The following is a 22,934-nucleotide window of genomic DNA, read 5'->3' on the forward strand; positions in this document are numbered from 1 at the left end:
GTAAATCTATAATTCTTTAAATGACAATATAATATTTTACCAATGTTTTCTAATTTTAATTATTTAATTTGTGACGCTGACTTGACTGCCGGTTATTGGAGGGAAACGATTTCCTCAACATCAATGCCATAGTAAAACGCTGTTTTTGGATATAAATATGAACTTGATAGAACTAAAAATGCATGCATTGTCTAACATAATGTCCTAGGAGTGTCATCTGATGGAGATTGTAAAAGGTTAGTGCATCATTTTAGCTGGTTTTATGGTTTTGGTGACCCTGTCTTTGACTTGACAAAACATTACACACAACTCTTGTAAATGTACTGTCCTAACATACTCTAAATTTATGCTTTCGCCGTAAAACCTTTTTGAAATCGTAAAACGTGGTTAGATTAAGGAGATGTTTATCTTTCAAATGGTGTAAAATAGTTGTATTTTTGAAAAATTTGAATTTTGACATTTATTTGGATTCAAATTTGCCGCTCTTGAAATGCACCTGCTGTTGATGGAGTGCACCACGGGTGGCACGCTAGCGTCCCACCTAGCCCATAGAGGTTAACTAACCTCCAGACGAGCTTCAATGCCATACAACTCCCCTTCCGTGGCCTCCAACTGCTCTTAAACACAAATAAAACTAAATGCATGCTATTCAACCGATCATTGCCCGCACCTGCCCGCCCATCCAGCATCACTACTCTGGACGGCTCAGACTTAGCATATGTGGATAACTACAAATACCTGGGTGTCTGGCTAGACTGTAAACTCTCCTTCCAGACTGATATTAAGCATCTCCAATCCAAAATGAAATCTAGAATCAGCTTCCTATTTCGCAAACAAAGCATCCTTCTCTCATGCTGCCAAACATACCCTCGTAAAACTGACCATCCTACCGATCCTCAACTTTGGCGATGTCATCTATAAAATAGCCTCCAACACTCTACTCAACAAACTGGATGCAGTCTATCACAGTGCCATCCGTTTTGTCACCAAAGCCCCATACACTACCCACCAGTGCGACCTATATGCTCTCGTTGGCTGGCCCTCACTTCATACTCGTCGCCAAACCCACTGGCTACAGGTTATCTACAAGTCTCTTTTAGGTAAAGCCCTGCCTTATCTCAGCTCGCTGGTCACCATAGCAGCACCCACTCGTAGCACGCGCTCCAGCAGGTATATCTCACTGGTCACCCCCAAAGCCAATTCCTCCTTTGGTCGTCTTTCCTTCCAGTTCTCTGCTGCCAATGACTGGAACGAACTGCAAAAATCTCTGAAGCTGGAGATTCCCATCTCCCTCACTAGCTTTAAGCACCAGCTGTCAGAGCAGCTCACAGATCACTCCACCTGTTCATAGCCCATCTGTATACAGCCCATCTATCTACCTCATCCCCATACTGTATTTATTTATTTATTCTGCTCCTTTTGCATCCCAGTATCTCTACTTGCACATCCATCTTTTGCACATCTACCATTCCAGTGTTTCATTGCCATATTGTAATTACTTTGCCACCATGGCCTATTTATTGCCTTAATTCCCTTATTTTACCTAATTCGCACTCACTGTATATAGACTTTTTTTTCTACTGTATTATTGACTTTATGTTTTGTTCATTCCATGTGTAACTCTGTGTTGTATGTGTCTAACTGCTATGCTTTATCTTGGCCAGGTCGCAATTGCAAATGAGAACTTGTTCTCAACTAGCCTACCTGGTTAAATAAAGGTGAAATAAAAAAATAAAAAAATAAAAAACATGTAGATATGGTTAAAGTGACTATGCATATATGATGAACAGAGAGTAGCAGTAGTGTAAAAGAGGGGTTGGCGGGTGGTGGGTGGTGGGTTGTGGGTGGCGGGACACAATGCAGATAGCCCGGTTAGCCAATGTGCGGGAGCACTGGTTGGTCAGCCCAATTGAGGTAGTATGTACATGAATGTATAGTTAAAGTGACTATGCATATATGATAAACAGAGAGTAGCAGCAGCGTAAAAAAAGAGGGGTTGGGGGGGCACACAATGCAAATAGTCCAGGTAGGTATTGGTTACCTGTTAAGGAGTCTTATGGCTTGGGGGTAAAAACAGTTGAGAAGCCTTTTTGTCCTAGACTTGGCACACCGGTCCCGCTTGAGAACAGTCTATGACTGGGGTGGCTGGGGACTTTGACAATACTTAGGGCCTTCCTCTGACACCGCCTGGTGTATAGGTCCTGAATGGTAGGCAGCTTAGCCCCAGTGATGTACTGGGCCGTATGCACTACCCTCTGTAGTGCCTTGCGGTCGGAGGCCGAGCAATTGCCGTACCAGGCAGTGATGCAACCAGTCAGGATGCTCTCGATGTTGCAGGTGAAGAAGCGGGAAGTGGAGGTTCTGGGCTGGCGTGGTTACACGTGGTCTGTGGTTGTGAGGCCTGTTGGACTTACTGTCAAATTGTCTAAAATGACGTTGGAGGTGGCTTCTGGTTGAGAAATTAAACTGTATGCCAATGTAACAGATTAGCTTCCGTCCCTCTCCTCGCCCCTACCTGGGCTCGAACTAGGGACCCTCTGAACACATCAACAGCTACCTCCCACAAATCATCGTTACCCATCGCTCCGTAAGGGGAACAACTGCTTCAAGGTCTCAGAGCAAGTGATGTCACCGATTGAAATGCTATTAGCGCGCACCCTACTAACTAGCTAGCCATTTCACATCGGTTACACTCACCCCATTTTTGACCTCCTCCTTTTCCACAGCAACCAGTGATCCGGGTCAACAGCATCAATGTAACAGTATAGCTTCCGTCCCTCTCCTCACCCCTACCTGGGCTCGAACCAGAGACCCTCTGCACACATGGACGACAGCCACCCTCAAAGCATCGTTACCCATCACTCTACAAAGCCACGGCCCTTGCAGAGCAAGGGGAACAACTACTTCAAGGTATCAGAGCGAGTGACATCACCGATTGAAACGCTATTAGCGTGCACCCTGCTAACTAGCTAGCCATTTCACATCGGTTACACTAACAGCTCTGGTGGACATTCCAGCAGTCAGCATGCCAATTGCAAGCGCCCTCAAAACTTGACACATCTGTGGCATTGTGTTGTGTGACAAAACTGCACATTTTAGAGTGGCCTATTATTGTCCCCAGCACAAGGTGCACCTGTGAAATGATCATGCTGTTTAATCAGCTTCCTGATATGCCACAACTGTCAGGTGGATGGATTGTCTTGGCATAGGAGACATGCTCACTAACAGGGATGTAAACAAATGTGTGCACAAATATGAGAGAAGTAAGCTGTGTATATGGAAAATGTCTGAGATCTCTTATTTCAGCTCATAAAACATGGGACCAGCACTTTACATGTTGTGTTTATATTTTTGTTCAGTATATATTGCCGCACAAGGCTTGCAGACATAATTGGCATTGCACAGCACTACTCCCGCAACTCTGACACACATACACACACATTAATTTTGATATGCATGGAACAAGCACACACAGCTAGCTGGCATCGGCCAATTTAAAAGCCATTTCCATCTCTGGTAAGAAACATTGACATGAGAGAGGGAGAACAGAGAGAGAGAAATGGAAGGAGGGAGTGAGGGAGGTAGAGACAGCCGAGTTCATCCAGGTGTAATATTGGTCTGTCCCAGAAACTTCCTGCAAAACACTTTGAAGCTGTTATCAGATCAGAAACCCAATTCCTCAAGTGCCTCCTGTGCCGAAACACCAAATGCATCTTCCATCCAACACGGCCTGTAACAATCCTGTCAATGCATTTACTAGGTGGTTTACGCACAAATGCTTTAGCCGCTTCCAGGATACACAACATTATATCGGCAGCAGTAGGCAGCGAAGAGGATGGCATGCGATTTACCCAAGGTAATAACTCCAGATCTGCACTTATAACAATATCAATGCCGGGAGCAACTTTTTTTCCACTCTGCAAGAGCAATGGGCAGCAAAAAGAGCCCGAGATGGGAAAACACATGTGGATTGTTATTTTGAGGCAAAGTCAGGAGTTCTCAAGAACATAATAGACAACCATAACACATTAGAATCATCATTATTAAACTCTCCAAAGTCGATTGAACTGCTAACATAATTTGCTCCTCTATTTTGGCACTAATGGCACTATTACGTGCCATTTATAAATCAAGAGAAACAATGCTCTGAATCCAAACATGCAGTGTATAGCCTCACGCTGATCATATCTGCATACATTTTCGATACAACACACCCTAAACTATATCATTGAAAAAATTATCTTTACTAAAGAGGAGGAAATTGAGTTAACAACTGATGAGCAAGCTACACTCAAAGTCATAGCATTGCTTCCACTCTACTACCCCCTTCCCACCCTTTTCTCTGCCCAGTTACCCCCTGCACAAGAACAAGGAGGTAGGCACAGGGTTTTGACCAGCTGTGCCATGCTGACGCTGCCGGAACAGAAGCGCGGTATACGACCCGCCTTACCCCGGCTCTGTTGATCTCCCTTGCCAAGCCACTGCGCTCAGCTCCCACTGAGACAGAATAACATTGCCTGTTGTTTCCTGTGCATTAGGCTGCAATTTAGAAACCATTAATCCCCTCTTTAATCTGTCAAAAATTCCTGACTGTGCTCAGAGAAGGCAGCTGCCTCCCAATGTGCCTGTCTTCCCCCTTCTGCTATCTCCCCATATCCTGACACTCCTTATGAGAGACAGACAGGCCACGTATGGTGCTGCCCCACGTCTTCAAGGAAAGAGGGGGAATAGGGAAAGGGTGGGACTGAGGAGTGCAGGTGGGTGATAACCCTCACTCCACAGGTGACCTCGTGATCACAACAGCATCTGGTTGAATTACTTAACATTTCGCCCAGCAGACATGTAATCCGGGATAATGCCCTTTTGCCGAGAGTGCTCCAATCTGGATAAATTCATCCCCTAGGAATGAGATCCAAGAGAAAAGTCTCAGCGAGGGAGAGAAGGCGTGGCTGGGGGTTGGAGGGATATTGGAGTATGTAATACCGAATGGTAGGGAGGGGGTCTTTGGAGTATACTTTGGAACAGTGATGCCATTGGAGAATTCTAATGAACTCCAGTAAACATAGTTTTATTTTTGTTGACTGCTTAAGAGGAAGCGAATCATTGCCTGGTTTGCAAGAATAGTTTCCAAACTAATGATTTTCCTTTCCTCCCTGACCGGAATCCGACTTGAAGAGATTCCATCCATTTAATCGGATTAAGCAGACAGATAAAATATGAAGAGAATAGAGAACATTGCATGTCTCTGAAATGATCTCTTACTTATGCTTGTTTGGCATCTGCTAAAGGCCCATGATGCAAGCATCAAGATACATGATGCATATCAATGAATTACAAAGACAACAGCTGATTAAAATGCAATAGCTTTAATTACACAGTAACTCAATGATCTAATTACTCTAATCGAATTGTAACAAAAGCCATAACCTATTATCAAGTATCAATGTAAGTGAAAAACAAAAACAATGCCAGCTACTCTGAAGGCAAAAACCTACTAAACAATGTCTATTCACTCAACATAAACCTGTAACCTTATCTAATATTCTTGGAAATAACTTTCTGTAAAATGACCCCTTTTGAAGGCCTATCCATTGCTTACCACTGGGACTGAGAGCCAAAGCTTTCTAGACACAGCTCCTGATTATTTATTAATATGTTTACTACCAGAAATATCCATTGGGAATCGTCAGCCTGGATTGGATTAGGCTTAATCTATTATGACAGAAAAATCAGCAGGGGTCATGGGCGTCTGTGGTGACTTATATCGCTAGCCTTGATGGTACACAAAGCACAAACAAGGAAACAAAGGTTGGCTCACAACGTCACATCCCAGTGGAGGACATCAATATCAATCTCCCGTGGAGATGTGGCCCGGCTAGGGTTACGTCCTTACAGCATGTGTCATCATTGAGGGGTGAAGAGTTAAGATAGAGGAAGGGCACATAATGTGTCTTCTATCTCCTTAGCCACCATGTTGACAACAGAAACAGGAAGATAGACCACAGCAGAAGCTATGTGAGAAAGTCTGTATGATGACTAAAGGAGGGCGTTTGACAGTATATGGAAAAAATATCTACATTAATTTGTTTTCGCTTGTGGTTGAAATGGCAAAATCTATTAATTACAATTGGATTATTATGTGTCATAATCCATACATTTACAAGGGGTTTAACACATGAATTGCTTACAAATAACTATTTATAATGCAGAATGATGCAATAAAATGGAGAAAACATTGACCTATGTTATTTGGGGATGATTGGTATTTTGAAATGTGATTGAGGGTTTTTCCTCTTTCAAAGAAGCAAAGAGATTTACTCCAAAATCCCAAAAACCAAACATGACATTGTGTTGACATTTAATTATGAAGCTATTAGGAATTTGGTATCAAAGCTTGTGTTCCGTGAAAAGCGGGTTTAGGTTCAGAATAGGCAGACAGTTAATAGACAGCAGTAAATTAAATCGAGGCTTGTGGGGTGCTAAGACTTTCTTTCCAGGGTTAAGAAACAGCTTAGTGTCATGGCAGGGTGGTGACTTAGCACTAGGAGGTCTAGGAGTGTGCTTGTGAGCTGGGAAGGAGGAAGGAAGCCAAAAGATGGAGAGGGAGAAGGAGAGAGAAAGAGAAAGGAATGGAGTCCATTGATGTGCTGCACTGCCCCCAGTGTGCAAACCCGAGGCCAGTAGAATGATTAGACGTGTTGCCTATAAGTACCATCCAAGCAACTACTGGACAGTTTGCTTATGGATTTAATAAGGAGGCCAGGGATCTGGGTTTAGTTTGAGAGAGAGTCACTCCATATACCTCTGTGTGGTTTTTCAGTTCCAGTCTGCCACAGGGACAGGCACATCCAGTACAAGACTCTATTCTTAAACTGGCTCCCTCCACAGGGACTTTCTGTACTCAGAAATTCCAGCACCATTTCCCTGACAGCAGAGATGGTGTTCAATCACATTGTACCCCTTATGAGAGCCATGGATAGAGGGAAAGAGAGAGAAAGACAGACAAGGTCTCAGGACAGGTTTTACATTTTAGTAATTTAGCAGACGCTCTTATCCAGAGCGACTTACAGTAGTGAATGCATACATTTCATTTCATGCATTTTTTCTTTTGTACTGGCCCCCCCCGTGGGAATCGAACCCACAACCCTGGCATTGCACACATCATGCTGGCATTGCAAACACCATGCTCTACCAACTGAGCCACAGGGAAGGCCCCTGCGGTGACTGCCTTCTTGGGGACATTCTTTCAGGATCCTCCTGGCTCACACCGTGTCATCAGTCAGTAGTGGATCAGGTGAGTGCCAGGGTGCGAGGGAAGGGAAGGTGCCCTACATAACCCTCCATACAGTACTGGCAGGATTGAGATCAGCACAACTCAGGACCAATCTCTCCCTCTTTCTCTCTCTCTCTCTCTTTCTCTCTCTGAGTCTCACTAGAGAATGTCTCTCTCTAGAAATGTGAGTCTCAGCCTCACAATTCCCTCCATCCCTTTTTCATAAAAGATATCGGCTGAAAGTAGCTGGCGACATAAACAGAGTAATAATTTGTAAAACTAGAATTAGCTATAAGGGTAAAGTTGCTTGTAAAATAGCTGGTAAAAGGCAAGCAGACGGGTTGTTATCTCTGTTTACCTACCAGGGCTTATATTATTTCATATTATGGTAATAACAAACTCAGCTGAATTGCAGAGCAATCTCACACCGTTCTGCATTACCTGAGATATGTGCTGGTTGGTTTTTAGTTGTTTTTCCCAAAACTGAAATTATCACTTATAATGAAGGGGAAAATGATGATGCTGGTAAAATAACTGGGCACACAGAGCAGATGTATCGAGATCTATGCAGCGATGAGATTAGAATGTTCAGTTGGTGTATATGCTATTTCAACAGGTAGGCTATCATCATCAGGTAAACTCAGCAAAAAAAGAAAGGTCCCTTTTTCAGGACCCTGTCCTTCAAAGAAAATTCTTAAAAATACAAATAACTTCACAGATCTTCATTGTAAAGGGTTTAAACACTGTTTCCCATGCTGTTTTCCATTCAATGAACCATAAACAATTAATGAACAAGCACCTGTGGAACAGTCGTTAAGACACTAACAGCTTACAGACGGTAGGCAATTAAGGTCACAGGTATGAAAACTTAAGTCACTAAAGAGGCTTTTCTACTGACTCTGAATAACACCAAAAGAAAGATGCCCAGGGTCAATCAATAAATTGCAATGTCCGTACTGTGAGACGCCTAAGACAGCGCTACAGGGAGACAGGACAGACAGCTGATCGCCCTTGAAGTGGCACACCAGGTGTAACACCACCTGCACTGGATCGGTACATCCGAACATCACACCTGCGGGACAGGTACAGGATGGCAACAACAACTGCCCGAGTTATACCAGGAACGCACAAACCCTCAATCAGTGCTCAGGCTGTCCGCAATATTCTGAGAGAGGCTGGACTGAGGGCTTGTAGTCCTGTTGTAAGGCAGGTCCTCACCAAACAACAACGTCGCCTATGGGCACAAACCCACCGTCGCTGGATCAGATAGGACTGGCAAAAACTCCCCTTTGTTCAGGGACACATTATTCCATTTCTGTTAGTCACATGTCTCTGAAACTTGTTCACTTTATGTCTCAGTTGTTGAATATTTACATATGTTAAGTTTGCTGAAAATATATGCAGTTGACAGTGAGAGGACGTTTCTTTTTTTGCTGAGTTTAGTTTGGCAATTATCAGCTTCTTAGTTTAATAAAGGGGAAAAGCTTGAGGATAGTAATTTTGCACATAAGGCAGATACCTAATGTTAGAGTCTAACTGTGTCCAATTAAACCTATTTCCAGAGTACACTGATGTTGGAAAAAACTTCTCTTCATGAAAAATAAACTGTGGAATATAGTCTCGATATAGCTACTCTGTACTTTCTAACTACTTCATAGAAAAACAGTATGCTTTTGTCAACATCTACAGTAACACAACCATCAAAACGCATACAACCGACAACCTCCTCAGACGTATGTACAACTCCTGAACCAGTAGTGCCGAGAGCAATATTAACAGCTTTAGTACCAGAGTCAACGTCAAATTAGTCGGTTGTGTAAGTTCGTCCGGTCGTACATTTTTTTCCGCTTAAACATACGCATACATCATTTTTAGTGCCTGGAATAGACATTGAAAAGGGCACCATAGGATGTGTTTCAAAGTGAAAACAAGCTTGACTTTTTCTATTATTTTTATGATTAACTTGATTTCTCTCTATGTGATCTAGAGAACAAGGGGGATAAAATTCTGGAAAATAAATGAAGAGCTCATAACGGCAGTTCCCTCTGCTGAAAATGTTCCAATCTCAAAACTGTAAGATTCAGTTCAATCTGACACAAATTAGAAAGAATTGATTTCCATTTTCCCCTGTTGATTTTGAACATAAGGTTATGCCTCTCTCTGTGCGCGCACACACACACACACACACACACACACACACACACACACACACACACACACACACACACACACACACACACACACACACACACACACAAGGAGAGCTGAGGGACAGAACCCTGCTTAGATGGCAACCCAGAGCGAGGGGTCAAACTTTGAAAAGAAGCTGTGACAGCTCCGCTGACCCTGACACACTCTGGGATTAGCTCCTGCTCCCATTGTGGGTCAGTTACCATGGCCACGGAGGAGCTAACACACTGCACAAACACTCTCCCTACTCTGCGTGACCACGAGGAGTAAACACACTCCCTCTACTCTCTGTCTGGTCTCAGTCCAGTCACATCTCACTCAGACCCCACATAGTGACGATCCCAGACTTCTCACATGTTACTGACAGCGATAGTTACATTGTTTTCCAAAGACAACCACCTGCTGGTAAGAAGGGGAAACAACCCATCCACACATCTTTATTTCTAACCCACTGTCTAAGATTGAAATCACCTGCAGACTTGGTCCAAGGGGATAGTGTTGTTCAGAGTGCTCTATTCTAAGCACTACTTATCTTCCTCTGTGGTCTTGACCAACCCCCCGGCACGTTTCTGGCAAAGAGATTGTCAGGGGAAAGAAATTGCTCCGGCAAAGAGATTGTTTTGAAACTGTGACAATGTGAGTCGTGGGGAGCAAACGCTTCATCGAGTTGGGATGTGAGCACTCCTGCTGAGGAGCGTGTCTGGTGACTACATTCAGTCTGAAAAGGACTGTCTAACCAGACTGACAGGGCACAAGCGGTGATGAACTCCTGAGACAGGACACCACCGGCTACAGCTGTTAACAGCTCTAAACACAAGTATTCCATTATTATCCACCAGTTTCCTCCCCATATAGCACAGTGACAGATCATTGAGGCAAAATAAGAAAAATCTGACTGCATCAGCTCTGACAGCTCACAGCAGAGACTACTTCAAAGAAAATGCTCCCTATTCACATGCAGTCACGAACTAACACAGATAATAACAGAAGGGTACTAGACAGATGCAGTGGATAAAAGGAAAAGAGCCAGTGGACTTACCATGTCCGGAGATCCACAGGAACACAACGACCCAGGGGATCATGGCTGGAGAGGGAGAGGGTGAATCTCTGAAACACAGTGGGCGAGTGTGTGAAATTAAAGTTGGCATACACACACACACAACAGTGCTCTTCTGTGCAGTTCTGGATGGGTGCTACAGTCCCTCAATGATGTCCCTGCTGTCAGGGATATAGCTTTAACTCTTCTGTCCTGTCTTCCTCCTCTTCTTTTCCTCTTGTTCTTCTCTCTCTCCTTCTCTCTATGTCACTCTTCAGAGTTGCCAATGGTCAGCTTTGCTTCTCTCTCCTGTTGATGTGTAGACTCTCAGCGTGAGCTTTCTCGCATTCTCTCACGCTTATGCTGGCTCGGTCTCACTGATGTTCCATTCTCAATCTCTGAGCATCAGTGTCTCTACTCGCACCCCTCCCCTCTTTCTCTCTCTCTTTCTCTCTCTCGCCCACTCACTCTACCAGTAGAAGCTCCTGGTAAGGCTCCTCCTTCCAGCTCCCTCTCTCCTTCTCCTCTGTCTCTTTCTCTCTGCCTGCCTGTCTGTTTCAGTGCCTGTGTCGGAGCCTGTGCTGGAGCGGGTCTGGTTGGGAGAATCAGCTCGCTCTAATCTCTGAGAACTAGGATCTCTATACGGGAGAATTAAAATAGGACCAGGTTTGGCTGCACTACGGACAACACAGGCGTCCACAAACAATAGTGCAGCTGTCCTCCCTGGCTTCCTGCCTAACATGGGACTAGTATTCCACAGTGTCAGAACTGGGTTTGAATATCAGTGTGTGTTTGCCATATAGAGCAGTGAGGATAAAGTAATCACATACATTAGAATCCAAGACCAATGTCCTATAATATTCATTAGCCTGCAAATTCTATCAGGAGTGAGTTAGATTTGCAGTCCTTCATTGATTGACCTCTAATGTAAAGGCTATAAATCCTTCTAATGCAGTGCTTGCTAACAAGTCTGTTTCACCTTGTAAATATTTTAAGGAGCATTCTTTCTTCAGCTTTTAACTTGCCTGGCTCAACCAGTTTCCTACACCCATTCTCATATTTCTCGAAATCAAGCGCTACAGGGCTACTTATAGCTATTAGGTCAATGAAACCTTCTTTGTATTTGTATAAATGATTCAGCGAAATTAACATTGTTTTTAACTGGCCTCTTACAAATGAATGTATACGGAAGTGCATGTGTGAATGAGGATATGTATGTGTATGTGCCAGTTTGTGTGTTTCTATATGTGTGATCCTGGGATATTATTTTGGACTGGAAATTAAATGGCCAAAGAAACTTTTTTTTTTTTTTACAATTCTGGAGAAAGATATTAGTTCACAGAGACTGAGCACACAACATGCTCAAAGCCTGAAAAGGCATAAACAATATGGAATTTCCACCTTCTGTGAGAGAGTTTATTTGTAAGCTTTGTTGTAGTTTTGAGCCTTGGGTGGCAATGCTTTTATTTGGGCAGATTTCAAAATGAAAAACTCCAAGAAACGTAAAACAGGAATCAAAATTTAACAGCAGCGGTTTTGTAGTTTTCGCTGGTTTGTTTACTTGATACACTTCCGGGGCTGTTAGTAGAAGGACACAGTACTGTAGAAGTGCCACAAATTTAGTTCAGGAAATATAGTATCTACAACATATTGTTGTAGATTGGCTTTCATATTAACATTAAATACACTTCATTCAGTGCAGTGCATAATGTCCAATATCCTGAAATGACTTGTCTATGACCAAAGAAGTTATTTAGAAAGTATTCAGACCCCTTGACTTTTTGCACATTTTGTTATGTTATTCTAAAATGGCTGGGAAAAAAATCCTCTTCAATCTACACACAATACCCCATAATGAGATAGCGAAAACAGGTTGTAAGAAATGTTTGCAAATGTACTGAAAAAAAATGAAAAAAACATATTTACATAAGTATTCAGACGCTTTGCTATGAGACTCAAAATTGAGCTCAGGTGCATCCTGTTTCCATTGATCGTTCTTGAGATGTTTCTACAACTTGATTGGAGTCCACCTGTGGTAAATTCAATTGATTAAATATGATTTGGAAAGGCACACACCTGTCTATATAAGGTCCCACAGTTGCAGTGAATGTCAGAGCAAAAACCAAGCCATGAGGTCGAAGAATTGTCCGTAGAGCTCCGAGACAGGATTGTGTCGAGGCACAGATCTGTGGAAGGGTACCAACATATGTCTTCAGCATTGAAGGTCCCCAAGAACACAGTGTCCTCCATCATTCTTAAATGGAAGAAGTTTGGAACAACCAAGACTCTTCCTAGAGCTGGCCGGCTGGCCAAACTGAGCAATGGGGTGAGAAGGGCCTTGGTGAGGCAGGTGACAAAGAACCCGATGGTCACTCTGACAGAGCTTCAGAGTTCCTCTGTGGAGATGGGAGAACATTCTACAAGGACAACGATCTCTGCAGCACTCCACCAATTAGGCCTTTATGATAGAGTGGCCAGATGGAAGCCACTCCTCAGTAAAAAGCACATGACGGCCAGCTTAGAGTTTTCCAAAAGGCACCTAAAGGACTCTCAGATCATGAGAAACAATATTCTCTGGTCTGATGAAACCAAGATTGAACTCTTTGGCCTGAATGACAAGCGTCACTTCTGGAGGAAACCTGGCACCATCTCTACGGTGAAGCATGCGGGTGGCAGCATCCTGCTGTGGGGATGTTTTTCACCGGCAGGGACTGGGAGACTAGTCAGGATCGAGGGAAAGATGAACGGAGCAAAGTAGAGAGACATCCTTGATGAAAACCTGCTCAGGACCTGAGACTGGCGCAAAGGGTCTTTGTCCAATAGGACAACGAACCTAAGCACACAGCCAAGACAATGAAGGAGTGGCAAGTTTCTAAATGTGCTTGAGTGGCCCAGCCAGAGCCCGGACTTGAACCCAATCGAACATCTCTGGAGAATCTTGAAAATAGCTGTGCAGCGACGCTTCCCAACCCACCTGACAGAGCTTTAGAGGATCTGCAGAGAAGAATGGGAGAAACTCCCCAAATACCGGTGTGCCAAGCTTGTAGGGTCATACCCAAGAAGACTGTCATGCTTTGACAAAGGTATATGTGTGACATTAAGAATTTACACCACATTTTCCACAACTTGAATCTAGTAATGAAATAACAAGCTGAAAATGGGTGGTCTAGAATCATAGGACTGGCTGTACTTGTATTTCCTAATATCCATTCTAGCATGAGCATATGCAACATGTTCAACCTGTCAACAGTTTGCTTTGTTTTTGTATGTCATAATATGGTCCAAAAACCCAGCTTTAGAACTATTTTCATGTCTGGGAAGAATCCCCCCAATAAATGAGAACCTGTGTGAATGTTGTGAGAAAAAAAAATACACACATTTTTTGCAGCAAAACCCAAAAGCCTTAACACTAGGATTAGAAATTGATTTCCATGTTAGCCAGGTTTCAGGACCAACAACATTATGCTGGCAGCAGGAAGACTGGTTTTCTCACTTGGAGAAATGGCAATAAATCTTAGTTCTGCATACTTTCTCATCCCTTCATCTCAAGCTGCTGCACAACACATACATCTCCACCCCACTCACAGTACGGCCCAGAGGCATGGCAGCAGCTCCAAACTAATGTCATTAATTAAGTAGAGCTGCTACGTGACCTTTATAACTTGAAGGCTTAAAAATTACCTGGAACAAATTGAGCATCAATCCAAAACTCGTATTCAGAGCAGATGAGTAACTGTGAAGCACTGAATGTCAGATGGTCTACCAGGGAAGATATAATGCCAAATTGGCATGGAAAAGAAAAATGAAAGTCTCTGACTGAAGCTGTAAAACCCAGCTTCCCTGAAATATACATTAACAAATATGAATTCAAGTCTATAAATCAATTCAGTCACAGCATGCTAACCATGAAAACCTCCCAAAACACAAGATGTGTTTTGAAGATGTACCATACACCTCTTAAGCTCAGTAGTAACTATAAACTCATTTTGTCTCCCTCCCCTCCTCCCAATACCAGATGAACTGTGAGAAGAGAAGACATTCCTACACTCAGTGACATAAAGATGATGGACAGGTCCTCAGTTTGAGCTAGATGGATAGTGACAGGTCTGTTTATTCATCTCGGGCCTGCATATCCCTTACTTGCCGCTGAAAAGCTCCTAATGCTTCTACGCACGCGTGTGCCTGTCGGTGTTTGTCGATGTGGGTGTGTGTGTGTGTCACCTCAGTGTGTTTCTAGCAATTTGTGTTCGAAATGAGTATATCAGCCTCTTGTCTTCAAGGAAGGACATCCGCTCAATCTTTGTCAGTCAGATTCCCGGGAGGGGAGACGTCTCCAACCCAGATGTGTTTGATTCTCATTCTAATCAACCCTGTACAGTGCAGCAGCAGAGGCTCTAAATTGATGAAATGAAATAGGAGGGCAACAGGTCGGGAAACAGAAGACAGACGAGACTGTGTTTTCTCCCGGCACACTTTTTAAAATACAAATATTGCGTAATCTTCAGGGATGTTGGGGCATATTCTAGAATTAAGTTTTAGCCTGCGACAAATAGGAAGCCTATTGTGGCTGAATGAGTTATAATTTGTGTTAAGCATTAAAGTATTTTAATCATAGAATTACCACTGTGTCAATGGCAAAGTAGTCACACTTCAAGGCACTTCTTACAATTACTTTGCTGGTGGCTCTTCTGAGGCAGTCAGGCCCAACTTCAAGGCATCAATAGCATACTCAAACTCCCTGAGACACAACCAAGGCTTAGCCAAGAGCTTCACTGCCTCCGCTCCAGACAAGATCACACAGCCACAGGCCTGGCTGTGCCACACGACCCCATCACATTTGAATTTCATCTGCATTGCATTGAAGGAGATGTGGTTTACATGCTATGCAAAGACTGTATGGATTTGTTTACCTCGCCTTGTCTGATGTTAAGTCAACAATAAAGTGGTCAGCAACAGTCTGCACCTTGAGGGACTCATCACGGGTCAGAGCGTTTTTTGCAAAATTCAAGCTTGACTCCTTGCTTGAGAGGAAAATTCGAAGAAAAACATTTCCATTTCAAAGACTAACTATCGACATCTTCATTGAATGTATTATGTATGTATTATGAATGTATGACTGCCCTCTCCTGACAAACTGAGCTGTAAACAACAGCAATGGGTTGAACAGTGGATGTGCCCTCAGGCTGCGGGAAGAACGTTCTCTCTACATGGCAGCAAGAGAATACTGCTAATTTCTGTTAACACTATGTTGATACTGCAAATGAAAGTAGCTCTCTGAACCATTCATGCAGATGTTTTTATTAGCCTTACTGTAATGTATGGATGCACTCCAGTGACAACCACTAATGTCTTTTCAAATAGGTCTCATGCAATTCTCCTCTTAGAATGAAAATGTGTCATCGGTCTCATACATTCCTCTGCTTAGAACGAAAATGTGTCATTATAAAAATGCGTGGTTGAACAAATGAGTTCGAGCATGAAAGTAGTAATTGGCCTGAATTACATTCCAAATTATATACTGTAATACAATATCACTGATATATTGTATAGTTGATCTACATGAACATGAGTGAATTCATTGAAACCCACTAGATACTTCAATCTTTCAGTTTGTGTTAGAAAACCAGATTGATCTATTTTGAGTTAAAAGTAGGAACAAAAGACATCAATCCATATGGAAAACATTCCTATTTAGTGAATATGGTAACTGTTTTTACACATGTGTGGGTGGATAGAGGGGGTTCCACATATATTTAGAGGGGAAAATGCTGATGTTTGTGCCGCATGGCATCAAAGTAAAACACTGTAAAATACGCTGATTCAACCATTATTAGCATAAATTAATATTCCGTTTGGAAGTATTTTGCCACTGGTCCCAATTGAAAATGCAAAGTGAAGCAGCCAATACGCTCCATACCCACATCTCTGAAGCAGCCCTAAACCCAACCCTCACCCTCTGACACACGTTACTCCTGAGATATGGAGGAATGCACTTAAAAACATATGGAGGGGTAGTGATACCAATCTGAATTTATTTGAAGGTGCTGGCTGCACATGTGGGCAGTTGTAGGGATTTTTAAACCTCAAAGCTAGAATTGAAGAGACAAACAGCCACACGGAATAGACCTACACCTCGAAGGATCTAACACCTGAAAAAATTGCAAACTTCACCATTCATTATGGCTGAATATATATTTAAGAAATAAATTATGATAATTAACTTTTTCGGGATCGGTGTTAAATAACAAAACCATACTGTACAACAATAGAGCCTCTTAGGACCTATCCTAATAATGGTAATTTTATCCAGACTAAGGTAAGAGACTGGTTAAGTGCATTTATTTATAAACAAGGAAAGCATTGAAGTGGAATTGACAGCATTTTAGCAACATGAAATCATATTAAAACAATTTGTTTATATACACACCCAGGAAGAATATAACACTTTTAAAAACATTTTCTGACAAGCGAGCACTTAGATATGGTCATTTTCACATTTTCATAAATTCTTATAATGTTTGGAATTACGTGTACTAAAGCATTTCTGAAAATTCTATAGCAATATAGAGTGGGAAAGTGGCTTTGCATTTGGACAATTAATAGACACTGCAGTAAATAAAACCTAATAAAAACATTGGTGTCGCCCAAGACCGGAGTCTGCGCAGACCGGTGTGACATTTGCACACACTGTATACAGATGTTCTATTGTGTTATTGACTGTACGTTTGTTTATCCCATGTGTAACTCTGTGTTGTTGTTTTTGTCTCACTGCTTTGCTTTATCTTGGCCAGGTCTCAGTTGTAAATGAGAACTTGTTCTCAACTGGCCTACCTGGTTAAATAGTTTTTGTCACTGGCAGCAGAGAACTGGAAGGAAAGGCGGCCAAAGGCAGTGCTGGCTTTGGGGATGACCAGTGAGATATACCTGCTGGAGCGCGTGGTACGGGTTGGTGTTGTTATCATGACCAGTGAGCTGAGGTAAGGCTGGGCTTTACCTAGCATAGACTTATAGATGACCTGGAGCCAGTGGGTATGGCGACGAATATGTAGTGAGGGCCAGCCGACTAGAGCATGCAGGTCACAGTGGTGGGTGGTATAAGGGGCTTTGGTAACAAAATGGATGGCACTGTGATAGACTGCATCCAGTTTGCTGAGTAGAGTACTGGAAGCTATTTTGTAGGTGACATCGCCGAAGTCAAGGATCGGTAGGATAGTCAGTTTTACTTGGGTAAGTTTGGCGGCATGAGTGAAGGAGGCTTTGTTGCGAAATAGAAAGCCGATTCTAGATTTGATTTTGGATTGGAGATGTTTGATATGAGTCTGGAAGGAGAGTTTACAGTCTAGCCAGACACTTCGGTATTTGTAGATGTCCACATATTCTAAGTCAGAACCATCCAGAGTAGTGATGCTTGTCGGGCGGGCGGGTGCGGGCAGCGAACGGTTGAAAAGCATGCATTTGGTTTTACTAGCGTTTAAGAGCAGTTGGAGGCCACGGAAGGAGTGTTGTATGGCATTGAAGCTCGTTTGGAGGTTAGTTAGCACAGTGTCCAAAGAAGGGCCAGATGTATACAGAATGGTGTCGTCTGCATAGAGGTGGATCAGGGAGTCACACGCAGCAATAGCGACATCGTTGATATATACAGATAAAAGATTCGGCCTGAGAATTGAACCCTGTGGTACCCCCATAGAGACTGCCAGAGGTCCAAACAACAGGCCCTCCGATTTGACACATTGAACTCTGTCTGCGAAGTAGTTGGTGAACCAGGCGAGGCAGTCATTTGAGAAACCAAGGCTATTGAGTCTGCCGATAAGGATGTGGTGATTGACAGAGTCGAAAGCCTTGGCCAGGTCAATGAATACGGCTGCACAGTATTGTTTCTTATCGATGGAGGTTAAGATATCGTTTAGGACCTTGAGCGTGGCTGAGGTGCACCAATGACCAGCTCTGAAACCAGATTGCATAGCGGAGAAAGTGCGGTGGGATTCGAAATGGTCGATAATCTGTTTGTTGACTTGGCTTTAGAAGACTTTAGAAAGGCAGGGTAGGATAGATATAGGTCTGTAGCAGTTTGGGTCAAGAGTGTCCCCCCCTTTGAAGAGGGGGATGACCGCAGCTGCTTTACAATCTTTGGGAATCTCAGACGACACGAAAGAGAGTTTGAACAGGCTAGTAATAGGGGTTGCAACAATTTCAGCAGATAATTTTAGAAAGAAAGGGTCCAGATTGTCTGATATGTAGGGCTCCAGATTTTGCAGCTCTTTCAGAACATCAGCTGACTGGATTTGGGAGAAGGAGAAATGGGGAATGCTTGGGCAAGTTGCTGTGGGGAGTGCAGTGCTGTTGACCGGGGTAGGGGTAGAGAAGTGGAAAGCATGGCCAGCCATAGAAAAATGCTTATTAAAATTCTCAATTATAGTGGATTTATCGGTGGTGACAGAGTTTCCTATCCTCAGTGCAGTGGGCAGCTGGGAGGAGGTGCTCTTATTCTCCAAGGACTTTACAGTGTCCCATAACGTTTTTGAGTTTGTGTTGCAGGAAGTAAATTTCTGCTTGAAAAATCTAGCCTTTGCTTTTCTAACTGCCTGTGTATATTGGTTTCTAACTTCCCTGAAAATTGCATATCATTACATTTTTTTTTAAACATTTTAGTCATTTAGCAGACGCTCTTATCCAGAGCGACTTACAGTAGTGAATGCATACATTTCATACATTTTTTTTCTGTGCTGGCCCCCCGTGGGAATCGAACCCACAACCCTGGGCAGAGCTCAGAGCTCAGAGCTCATGCTCTACCAACTGAGCTACAGGGAAGGCTGTTCGATGCTAATGCAGAATGCCACAGGATGTTTTTGTGTTGGTTAAGGGCAGTCAGGTCTGGAGAAAACCAAGGGCTATATCTGTTCCTGATTCAACATTTCTTGAATGGGGCATGGTGAGGAAGGCATTTAAAAAAAAAAAACAGGCATCCTCTACTGAAGTTCAATATCCTTCCAGGATACCCGGGCCAGGTCGATTAGAAAGGCCTGCTTGCTGAAGTGTTTCAGGGAGCGTTTGACAGTGATGAGTGGAGGTTGTTTGACCGCTGACCCATTACGGATGTAGGCAACATACCTACACGTACGCTACGGTCACAAGACGCAGGCCTCCTAATTGTCCCTAGAATTTCTAAGCAAACAGCTGGAGGCAGGGCTTTCTCCTGTAGAGCTCCATTTTTATGGAATGCTCTGCCTACCCATGTGAGAGACGCAGACTCGGTCTCAACCTTTAAGTCTTTATTGAAGACTCATCTCTTCAGTAGGTCCTATGATTGAGTGTAGTCTGGCCCAGGAGTGTGAAGGTGAACGGAAAGGCACTGGAGCAACGAACCGCCCTTGCTGTCTCTGCCTAGCCGGTTCCCCTCTCTCCACTGGGATTCTCTGCCTCTAACCCTATTACAGGGGTACTGGTGTTCTTCCATGCCGTCCCTAGGAGTGGTGCGTCACTTGAGTGGGTTGAGTCACTGACATGGTCTTCCTGTCTGGGTTGGCACCCCCCCTTGGGTTGTGCCGTGGCGGAGATCTATGTGGGCTATACTCGGCCTTGTCTCAGGATGGTAAGTCGGTGGTTGAAGATATCCCTCTAGTGGTGTGGGGGCTGTGCTTTGGCAAAGTGGGTGGGGTTATATTCTGCCTGTTTGGCCCTGGCCGGGGGTATCATCGGATGGGGCCACAGTGTCTCCTGACCCTTCCGGTCTCAGCCTCCAGTATTTATGCTGCATTAGTTTATGTGTCGGGGGCTAGGGTCAGTCTGTTATATCTGGAGTATTTCTCCAGTGTCCTGTGTGAATTTAAGTATGCTCTCTCTAATTCACTTTCTCTCTCTCGGGGGACCTGAGCCCTAGGACCATGCCTCAGGACTACCTGGCATGATGACTCCTTGCTGTCCCTAGTCCACCTGGCCGTGATGCTGCTCCAGTTTCAACTGTTCTGCCTGTGGCTATGAAACCCTGACATGTTCACCGGACGTGTTACCTGTCCCAGACCAGTTGTTTTCAACTCTCCAGAGACAGCATGAGCGGTAGAGATACTCTCAATGATCGGCTATGAAAAGCCAACTGACATTTACTCCTGAGGTGCTGACCTGTTGCACCCTCAACAACTACTGTGATTATTATTATTATTTGACCATGCTTGCCATTTATGAACATCTTGGCCATGTTCTGTTATAATCTTCACCCGGCACAGCCAGAAGAGGACTGGCCACCCCTCATAGCCTGGTTCCTCTCAAGGTTTCTTCCTAGGTTTTGGCCTTTCTAGGGAGTTTTTCCTAGCCACCGTGCTTCTACACCTGCATTGATTGCTGTTTGGGGTTTTAGGCTGGGTTTCTGTACAGCACTTTGAGATATCAGCTGATGGAAGAAGGGCTATATAAATACATTTGATTTGAATAACAATAGCGAGACTCTATACAGGGGGTACTGGTACAGAGTCACTGTGCCATTTACCGGTTAGTCAAGGTAATTGAGGTGATATGTACATGTATGTAGAGTTATTAAAGTGACTATGCATAGATAATAACAGAGAGTAGCAGCAGCCTAAAGGGGGGGGGGGGGGGGGGGGCAGTGCAAATAGTCTGGGTAGCCATTTGATTAGATGTTCAGGAGTCTTACGGCTTGGGGGTAGAAGCTGCGTAGAAGCCTCTTGGACCTAGACTTGGCGCTCTGGTACCGCTTGCTGTGCGGTAGCAGAGAGAACAGGGATCAGCTATGAAAATAAAATTGTCTGTACTGGTCATTCATTCTTTATTCTTACATACACAATACGGTCTGGACTAAGATATTTGCAATGACTACCCAATGATTCAGGTCTCCCAAGTGGCACAGAGGTCTAAGGCACTGCATCACAGTGCTAGAGGCGTCACTACAGACCTGGGTTTGATCCCGGGCTGTATCACATCTGGGAATCCCATAGGGCGGTGCACAATTGGTCCAGCGTCATCCAGGTTAGTGGAGGGTTTGGCTGGGGGGGGGATTTACTAGTATGCCGTCATTGTAAATAAGAATTTCTTCTTAACTGACTTCTTATGGATGGTGGCAGTATTGAGTAGCTTGGATGACTGACGTGCCCAGAGTAAACTGCCTGCTACTCACTCCCAGAAACTAAGATATGCATTATCTTAGTTATTAGTAGATCTGGATAGAAAACACTCTGAAGTTTCTGAAACTGTTTGAATTATGTCTGTGAGTATAACAGAACTCATATGGCAGGCAAAAACCTGATAATAAATCCAAAGTGATTGCCTATCCAAACTACAGTGTCTGTGGGGTCATTTTGCACTTCCCAAGGCTTCCGCTAGATGTCAACAGTCTTTATAACCTTGTTTGAGGCTTCTACTGTGAAGTGGGGGAGAATAAAAGCTCATTGAGTGAGAGGACTGCCAGCAGGGCATGAGCCTCAGCCATGCGCACTTCCCTGTAGCTCAGTTGGTAGAGCATGGTGTTTGCAACACCAGGGTTGTGGGTTTGATTCCCACGGGGGGCCAGCACAGAAAAAAAAAAATGTATGAAATGTATGCATTCACTACTGTAAGTCGCTCTGGATAAGAGCGTCTGCTAAATGACTAAAATGTAAATGTAAATGTAATGTGAGAGGTAGCTCAGTTCCATTGCATTTCTGAAGACAAAGGATTTCTCCGGTTGAAACTTTATTGCAGATTTATGATAAAAACATCCTAAAGATTGATTCTATACATCGTTTGACATGTTTCTACGAACTGTAATGGAATTTTTTGAGTTTTCGTTTGACCTGTGCACCGTGAATTTGGATTTGTGAACTGAAGGCGCGAACAAAAAGGAGGTATTTGGACATAAAGGATGGACTTTATCGAACAAAACAAGGATTTATTGTGGAACTGGGATTCCTGGGAGTGCATTCTGATGAAGATCATCAAAGGAAAGTGAATATTTATAATGCTATTCTGACTATTGTTGACTCCAACATGGTGGATATATTGTATGGCATGTTTTTGTGTCTGAGCGCTGTACTCAGATTATTGCATGGTGTGCTTTTTCGGTAAAGCTTTTTTGAAATCTGACATAGCGGTTGCATTAAAGAGAAGTTTATCTAAAGTTCCATGCATAACACTTGTATTTTCATCAACATTAACCTCTCTAGGGTAGGTGGCACCAAATCGTCCCACCTACGTAACAGCCAGTGTAATCCCGTGGCGCGTTATTCAAAACCTCAAAAATGCAAAGACTTCCATTTTTCAAACATATGACTATTTTACACCATTTTAAAGACAAGACTCTCCTTAATCTAACCACACTGTCCGATTTCAAAAAGGTTTTACAACAAAAGCAAAACATTAGATTATGTCAGCAGAGTACCCAGCCAGAAATAATCAGACACCCATTTTTCAAGCTAGCATATAATGTCACATAAACCCAAACCACAGCTA

The 22,934-nt window shown here is 43.4% G+C and overlaps 1 protein-coding gene across 1 annotated transcript in view; it reads right to left on the bottom strand.

Annotated features, from left to right (window-relative positions):
- The window catches only part of LOC106612967 (kin of IRRE-like protein 3), a 224,465-nt gene extending 213,437 nt beyond the window's left edge, over positions 1-11,028 (bottom strand). Inside the window, exon 1 of the mRNA XM_082956364.1 lies at positions 10,503-11,028. Within this exon, the coding sequence (XP_082812490.1) occupies positions 10,503-10,611 (109 nt within the window). The 5' untranslated portion in view covers positions 10,612-11,028. The remainder of the gene's footprint in view (positions 1-10,502) is intronic.
- Positions 11,029-22,934: the final 11,906 nt, after the last annotated feature.

This window comes from Salmo salar, chromosome 09 (genome assembly GCF_965601325.2).
Source record: "Salmo salar chromosome 09, fSalSal1, whole genome shotgun sequence".
In the NCBI taxonomy this organism is placed as follows: Eukaryota; Metazoa; Chordata; class Actinopteri; order Salmoniformes; family Salmonidae; genus Salmo; species Salmo salar.